The sequence below is a fragment of the Mastomys coucha genome, unplaced genomic scaffold (genome assembly GCF_008632895.1).
Source record: "Mastomys coucha isolate ucsf_1 unplaced genomic scaffold, UCSF_Mcou_1 pScaffold22, whole genome shotgun sequence".
In the NCBI taxonomy this organism is placed as follows: Eukaryota; Metazoa; Chordata; class Mammalia; order Rodentia; family Muridae; genus Mastomys; species Mastomys coucha.
This window is the reverse complement of record NW_022196905.1, coordinates 131,648,692-131,656,608: the sequence shown is the minus strand read 5'-3', so window position 1 is coordinate 131,656,608 and position 7,917 is coordinate 131,648,692. Positions and strand designations below refer to the sequence as shown.

General features: G+C 54.4%; 2 protein-coding genes across 5 annotated transcripts in view; both read left to right on the top strand.

Moving 5' to 3' along the window:
- The window catches only part of Fbxo24 (F-box protein 24), a 12,111-nt gene extending 10,267 nt beyond the window's left edge, over positions 1 to 1,844 (top strand). For both annotated transcript variants that reach the window (XM_031338379.1, XM_031338380.1), the window contains exons 9-10: positions 477 to 647; positions 1,234 to 1,844. In XM_031338379.1, the coding sequence (XP_031194239.1) occupies positions 477 to 647; positions 1,234 to 1,596 (534 nt within the window). In that variant the 3' untranslated portion in view covers positions 1,597 to 1,844. The remainder of the gene's footprint in view (positions 1 to 476; positions 648 to 1,233) is intronic.
- A 125-nt stretch (positions 1,845 to 1,969) lies between these two features.
- Positions 1,970 to 7,917, top strand: part of Pcolce (procollagen C-endopeptidase enhancer) — a 7,778-nt gene continuing 1,830 nt past the window's right edge. Inside the window, exons 1-6 of one of the 3 annotated variants that reach the window (XM_031338382.1) lie at positions 1,970 to 3,134; positions 3,868 to 3,976; positions 5,056 to 5,314; positions 6,130 to 6,254; positions 6,675 to 6,811; positions 7,309 to 7,589. In XM_031338382.1, the coding sequence (XP_031194242.1) occupies positions 3,043 to 3,134; positions 3,868 to 3,976; positions 5,056 to 5,314; positions 6,130 to 6,254; positions 6,675 to 6,811; positions 7,309 to 7,589 (1,003 nt within the window). In that variant the 5' untranslated portion in view covers positions 1,970 to 3,042. Of the gene's footprint in view, positions 3,135 to 3,197; positions 3,446 to 3,867; positions 3,977 to 4,066; positions 4,232 to 5,055; positions 5,315 to 6,129; positions 6,255 to 6,674; positions 6,812 to 7,308; positions 7,590 to 7,917 lie in introns of those variants that run through there. The other 2 variants (XM_031338383.1, XM_031338384.1) reach the window with 2 other exon arrangements.

Sequence of the window (7,917 nt, the reverse complement as noted above, 5' to 3'; positions counted from 1 at the left end):
ACCAGGCTGGCCTCGGACTCAGAAATCTGCCTGCCTCTGCCTCCCAAGTGCTGGGATTAAAGGTGTGCACCACCACTACCCGGCATCCTTTTAATTCTTACTTGCTAGTATTTTGTAATTAAGGATTTCTTTTTACTCTGTGTGTGTGTGTATGTGTGTATGTGGTGTGTACACATGCAAGAATGCACATGTATGTGCAAACGTGTGCAGGTCCCCAGGGAGGCCAGAAGAGGGTGGCTGGTCTTGTCCTGAGGAGCCAAGTGCCCTGTAGTCAGACTTTGGGAGACTCTGTGTGCACACGAATGGACAGATAGCTGCCAACTTGCAGGGCAGGGTGGACTTCTGGGACAGGACGTTCTTTTCCTCTGCCCTAAGTCTTCCATTCAGCCTTTCTCCAACCTGGGGTCCCTAGCCCCCTCCAGGCTGCTAGTATTCCCACCTTAAAACCCCTGGCCATGTTGTCTGTCTGTCCTCAGGTTCATTATCTGCAACGCCCCATCGCCCTGTGGTGTGGCCTCAACCATTCCTTGGTGCTGAGTCAGACCTCGGATTTCAGCAAGGAGCTGCTGGGGTGCGGCTGTGGGGCCGGAGGCCGTCTTCCTGGCTGGCCCAAGGGGAGCGCCTCCTTTGTCAAGCTGCACATCAAGGTCAGAGCAGGGTCAGGCAAGGTATGAGGGAGGGTGGAGCACTAAAGCCAGGTGGCCCATGGAACTTAACCTCCCTTCTCTCCAAAGTCTTTAAATGTATTGGGGAAAGGGAGTTATGCCACAATGTGCCAGTGGAAGGCAGGGGGTCAATCCGTGAGATTTAGTTCTTTCATCTCTTCGTATGGGGCACCAAGTGTGGCAACAGGCTGAGCCGTCTCACTGGGCTCCTTTTGCAAGTAGATTCTCACTGTGGAGCCCAGGCTGGTCTTAACCTCTAGCTTTTCCTGGCTTTCCTGTGTCACCATGTCTAGCTTATAGCTTATAGCTGCCACCCCTGTAAGGGACCCATTGGTTCCATTCCCCTGTACTGTGAAGTCTCCCTTCCACGTCCCACACTGCTCCCCGCTTTCTCCTTAGCTGACCTGGATGGCTCCATTCAAGTTCACATGGGTCCTGGAACATAGCACGCTGAAGCTGGTCCAGGGCCTGTCTGAGAGGGATCAACATAGCATTAGGTTTAGTAGGCTTCCTGGAAGCCCCTGGCAGTGTTAAGCCTCCCTCAGCCCCACCCCTTCTCTCCTCTAAGGTCCCCTTGTGTGCCTGCTCCCTCTGCTCCACCAGAGAGTGTCTCTATATGCTGTCCAGCTACGACATCGAACAGTGTCCTGCCTATCGAGACCTGCCAGCCAGCAGGGTGGGGGGAAGCCCTGAACCTAGCCAGGGGGCTGGAGCCCCCCAAGACCCTGGGGGAACAGCCCAGGCCTGTGAGGAGTACCTCAGCCAGATCCACAGTTGCCCCACGTTGCAGGACCGCATGGAGAAGATGAAGGAGATTGTGGGCTGGATGCCCCTGATGGCAGCCCAGAAAGATTTCTTCTGGGAGGCACTGGACATGTTGCAGAGGGCTGCTGGCGGGGGTGGCCCAGGCACCTCAACCCCTGAGAGCTGAGCCCCTCTTCCTAGCCTTTCCTCCCGAAGGAAGTCAGGCCCTGGGCTAGAGCTGAGAAGAGACGGAATGTCAAAGAACACTGTGTGTACACTGGGTGGGGGGCGGAGGGCTGTGGGAGTAGTGCGTATTCGAGGGGAGGGGAGGGACCTCTTTTATAAATGTGCAGGGGGGCTGCCCTGGAGGAGCCCCCAACCCGACTATCATGAGCGAGAAATTTGAAGGCCAGTAGAATAAAAGGCTAAAGCAAAGCCTGTTTTGAAACCCTGGGGCCTTATGGGGCGAGGGGCAAGGGACGAGGGAGGCCTGGCTGGTGACGAGGGAAGACAGAAAGAGCCCAAGCTGCTGTTTTCCTGTGAAAATGCTAGCACCCCAGCTCACCTTCCCCTCCTCATTCCAGAAGCCCCACTTTGTGATGTGGAGGTCAGGCCTGGTCTTGTGGAATAAGCAGACATACCATCCGTCCTACTTTCCCACTTTGCAGCCTCTGTTGGGTCTGGAACCTTAACACGAGTCTGTTCGTCTTGTTTGTGACAGAGCCTCACTGTGTGGCCCAGGCCGACTCCATCTCCAAACAGCTAGGATTATGGTGTGCCTCGTCATACCTGCATCAGACCAGTAGTCACTTCTGGGGGTACCTTGCCCCTAGCCCTCAGTCCCGTGGAATCAGAATCCTGTTCTTTTCTGTCTTCTAAGCCCAGTCTCTTCGATCCTTTCCCTTCCTTACTTTTTGTTCCTTCCCCTCTTTGCCCAGGGACAGGGACACTCTATGCCCCCCCCCCAACCCTTTTGTACCTTAAAATAGTTGGAAGAGAAAATCAGGGGTCAGAACTCTCCTTGCTTGGCCTGATCTGGTCCAGTGTTAAAGGGAAAGTCCTAAGTACGTGCAGAAGCTCTGGGCAAGGGGGTGCAGGCCTGTAATCCCAGCACGTAGGAAGCTGAGGCAGGAAGATTGAGTGCTCAGTTAGCTAGTGCTTCATGGCAAGACTTTCTTAAGCAACAAGAACCATCCAGAAATGTGTGGCGGGACAGCAAATAACCAAAAGACTCAAGGACATCCTCTCTGGATGCTGAGAAAGCAACAGGTGAAGAGGGGTCCAGTCTGCTCCTAGAACTCTATCTACAGCAAACGCCAGGTCCCCAGGCAGAGGACAGAGGGCAGTGGCACATGACTAGATGTCTAGATGATGTTCCCTCCCCCTTGTTGTTCCCAGCATTCTTTAGTCAATTAATATATGTCCAAGACCTAGAGAGGCCCCTGTAGGGACTCAACCACTGTCCCAGCTGTCTCCCTGTCCCGCCTCCCCTGCTGCCCGCCCAGTTGGCCAGTCCCCACGCCCACACACCCGGGGCTGCTTGATCTGGTACTGATTATCCTGCTGCTGCTGCTGCTGCTGTTGCTGCTGCTGCTGAACTCAGCTGCTGCTTCCAGCACTTCCCCCCTACACAATGCTGCCTGCTGCCCTAACCTCCCTTCTGGGGCCATTCCTTCTGGCCTGGGTGCTGCCTCTTGCTCGAGGCCAGACCCCCAACTACACGAGGTAGGTCTCATATCTTTCAGATGGCTTCCAGAGGGAGTTTCAGGATGCTTGAGAGTCCTGGGAGGGCTGTGCCTGTGGGTCTTGCAAGCACGTCTGCTAGCAAATCCCTTTTCCTCTGCAGATTCATATCCTCCCTGTCTGCTGCAAGGCCACACTGGTCTGTAACTCCACTGTTCCCACGTCTTCACTACTGTTCTTCTGCCCTAGGCCCCTCCATCGAGCTTGAACCCAGAAAGCCAAGACCTTGACCTTGTCTCTTAGCTGACATTCAGGAACTGAGATTGGGGGGAGGGCGGCAAGCAGAAAGTCAGGTACTGGTCCTTAGCCAGAACAGGGAGCATGGTGAAGGTGGGAGCTCCTAGCTGTATGTCCACTGTTGCTCTCCTCATCTCTCTTGTCCCCTCCCCCTCGTGGCCTCGTGGCTTGTCACATCTGGAAGTAGTTAGGCAAGGCTCCTGTCCTTGACTGCCAGGCAGGACAAGGAGGGGGGGCGGGTAGAGGAGGTTAGGGGGACTGAGAAGGATTCCCGGAATTCCTGCCGGCTGGGGGTGGAGCCTCTAGGGGATGGAAAGATGGCTCTGTTGCCTAGCCCCACTTCCCCTGGCCCTTGGACAGGAGTCTCTGCTCCACAGGCTGGGGCTTCTCCAACACCATCTTCCCTTATTGCTTGGGTTTCCCATTATCATGAGCCATCTCTGCAGCGGTTCAGTCTGACACCTCCTCTGTCCTCCAGACCTGTGTTCCTGTGCGGAGGGGACGTGACTGGGGAGTCGGGTTACGTGGCAAGTGAGGGTTTCCCCAACCTCTACCCTCCAAACAAGAAGTGCATCTGGACAATCACGGTGAGAAGGCCGCTCTGATCCCCATTGCTCTTCATCAGTCTCCCAAGCCAAACCCTGACAGCCCAGGGATACCGACCGTCCCCACCACCGGGCATTACCTCTGGAAAACCCTCTTCTCCTCTTTGGTCACAAGGGCGTCAGTCCCAACAGTAACATGTTCTAAAGCATTCCAACCTTCCTCCTCTTGGTTCAAGCCCACTACTGGAAACTGAGCCCTGGGACTTGGGCCAACTAGGCCAGAACACTACCACTGAGGTACGCCTCAGCCTTTTATTCATTTAGGTTTGTTGTTTTTAATGTGTGTTGGGCATGAGTTTGCACATCCATGCATGCAGATGTGCAGAGGTCAGAGCAGATGCTGGGTGTTCCAGACTTGTACTGCTCCCCACCCTATTTTCTTGAGACAAAACCTCCCACTAAATCTAGAGCTAGTCCGAAAGCCAACAAGTCCCAGTCATCCTCCTGTCTGTCTGTCTCCCAATGGCACTAGGGTTAAAGGCATACGTGTGGAGACTTCAATGCAGCCTTTTATGTGGGTTCTGGGGGATTTGATCTTGAGTAAGCACTTTTACCCACTGAGCCATCTCCCCAGATTGCTTCCCCTTTTATTTTTGAAACATGGTCTCTGTAAATTATTGGGTTTTTACATTTATGATCCTCCTGCCTCTGTTTCTGGAATAGCTAGGATCCCAGGCACACACCACTACTTCTGGAGCTGAGCCTTAAGTTTTTGGAGACAGGATCTCACTGGGTAGCTTAGGCTGGCCTTGAGCTTTGAGGCAATCCCTACCAGCGCAATAAACCCTGGGATTACAGATGTGAGCTGCCTTACCTAGCTTAAGTCTTAGCTTTTTCTGGAAAAAAATGCTGAGTGAGACCCTACCCCTAATTCGCTCCTATTCTCCTCCAGAGACCACAAGGCGGGAGCAGAGCCCAGGCCCTCTGTGTGGCATTGGCCAGGGGGCCTTTCCAGTTATGGCTATTTCTCTGTCTAGGAAGTACTTGGGGGAGAGGGCAATGCCCAAGGTCAGGGTTGTTTGGGGTCTGATTTTGAGGGACTCCCATTCCCCTTTTGTCAGGTGCCTGAGGGCCAGACTGTGTCACTGTCCTTCCGAGTCTTCGATATGGAGCTCCATCCTTCCTGCCGCTACGATGCTCTGGAGGTCTTTGCTGGATCTGGAACCTCAGGCCAGCGACTTGGACGCTTCTGCGGCACCTTCAGGCCTGCACCTGTAGTCGCACCTGGCAACCAAGTGACTTTAAGAATGACAACTGACGAGGGCACTGGGGGACGAGGTTTCCTGCTCTGGTACAGCGGCCGGGCCACCTCAGGCACTGGTGAGTATCCTCGCCTCCTCTTTCCCCTCTCCTGACCCCACCCCGGTTCAGGTCCCCACCCCTGCCCTAACTTTGAACCTCCCCACATTACTCCCAAGAGTTAGGGCCACCACTACTCCCTTTCTTCTCACTAACCGCCCCTTCAGTCCCTCCTCCCGGTCTTCTCTCCCCCTCCCGCTCCCACCTACCCCTCTTCCAGGGCCTCCCCCAGGTGCGAGGCGGAAGTGGGTCATGGACCCGCGGGTGGAATGGGCGGCCTGGGGTTACTGGGACGGTGAGTAACTGCCCGCCCCCCTCCGCAATCGGGCTCCTCTGACAGGAGTTAGGGGGCATCCTGAAGCTGGGGGACAAGGATTCCCTCACCTGGAGCCCCCTATACCCAGCTCTGGGATCCCGATTGCGGTCCCATCACCCCCTCCCGGCAGCACAAGTCTCTCTGGAAATGTTTCAGGCTGAGACCTCAACAGAGGGGAGGGCACCCTCACAACGTGAGAGCTCTCTAGCCTGCTTAAGAGGATTCTTCTGCTAGGCCGGGATGGAGAGATGGGATCTCCTAGGGGAAGAGGCGTGGTGTGGCGGTGGGCCGGGGAGGGGCCAGAAGGGACCCATCATTCAATATTCTCCTCTCTGTTGGGTATCCCAGTCCCTTATTCCCAGGCGTTTGGTAACCGCTCTTTCTACTGTTTCCCTTTGTGTCCCCTCATCTTGAGTCCCAGACTTCCTAGCTGCCTGCCAGAGCTCTCAGTCTAGAGCTCTCCCCTAGCTGACCGAGGGTCTCCACCGCTCCCCACCCCGTCCCTCTCTCCCCTTCTCAGAGCACCAGTTTTGCGGGGGGCGGATGGAGAAGGCGCAGGGAACCCTGACCACGCCCAACTGGCCTGAGTCGGATTACCCTCCAGGCATCAGCTGTTCCTGGCACATCATTGCACCCTCAAACCAGGTACTGACCTTCTGGCCTAGGCTGCCCACCAGGTGCCCACCAGGTGCCCAGGCAGCATCCTTTAAGGCACACAACCAGCAAAATCTTATTGAACATCTGTGTCCTGATCACTGAGCTTGCCCTGGTGGAGACCAAAACCAGAAGTGTGTGGTGCTACTGGGCTGGAGTTCTCTAAAGGATGCTCCCTATAGAGTATAGGTGTGTGTGCGTGTGTGTGTGCGTGTGTGTGTGTATGTGTGTGTGTATGCATGTGTGTGTGTGTGTGTAAGGCCCTCGGGCTACCAGTATGCAAACATTAGAAGGAACGGGGGACTCACTATTGGTGCTACTTCCAAGTATTCCTAATGCTGAAAAAAGGTGCAGGGCACACTATTCGGTCTCTTTGGCTTGTCCTGCTACGCAGCTTAATGCCTCTACCAGGTGATCATGCTAACCTTTGGGAAGTTTGATGTGGAGCCTGACACGTACTGCCGATATGACTCTGTCAGTGTGTTCAATGGAGCTGTGAGTGACGACTCAAAGAGGCTGGGGAAATTTTGTGGAGACAAGGCCCCTAGGTGAGTGATTCTTTCAATGGGCAGTGTTGGGGCTAACTCTGCATTCCTGTGTGAAGGACTGCTAGGAGGCTCAGCTGACCAGGCAAGATCTGAGCTCTAGGATTCCAAACTACTGGTCAGGACAAGTATAGAGGTGGCAGCCGGGCAATGGTGGCACATGCCTTTAATCCCAGCACTCGGGAGGCAGAGGCAGGTGGATTTCTGAGTTCGAGACCAGCCTGGTCTACAGAGTGAGTTACAGGACAGCCAGGGCTACACAGAGAAATCCTGTCTTGATAAAAAAACAAACAAACAAACAAAAAAAAACCAAAAAAAAAAAAAACCAGTATAGGGGATGGCAAAGGTTTAGTGTAGCTTCTGGAGTCTGCAGAGCTTTGGGGTTGGGGGCAGTGGGAGACTCTGATGTCAGAGGACTGGTTTATTAAGCTTGGGCACGGGAACAGAACAGAGTGCTGAGTCTACCTGAGACCTCAGCAATGCTCCTCTGCCCACTGCAGCCCCATCTCTTCCGAAGGGAATGAGCTCCTGGTCCAGTTTGTATCGGACCTCAGCGTCACCGCAGATGGCTTCTCAGCCTCCTACAGGACCCTGCCACGGGATGCCGTAGAAAAGGAGTCAGCCCCAAGTCCAGGGGAGGATGTACAACATGGTCCCCAGTCCCGCTCTGACCCTAAGACAGGAACTGGGCCCAAAGTGAAACCACCCACTAAACCTAAGTCCCAACCTGCAGAGAAACCAGAGGCCTCCCCTGCTACCCAGGCAACTCCAGTGGCCCCAGGTAAGTGTGAGAGAAGGTGGAAGAAGGAACTGAAGAGATGGCTTGGTGATGAAGAGCACTGGTTAGTCTTCCAGAGGACCCAGGTTTGATTCCCAGGACGCACATGACAGCTCAAAACATTCTGTAACACATGCAAAACACCATATACATAAAAGAAAAAAGTGGAAGAAGGGAGATTGGCCAAAGGAAGCACTATTCATCCATCCATCCATCCATCCATCCATCCATCCATCCACCCATCCATCCATCCATCTATCTATCCATCCATCCATCCATCCATCCATCCATCCATCCATCCATCTATCCACCCACCCATCCATCCATCCAT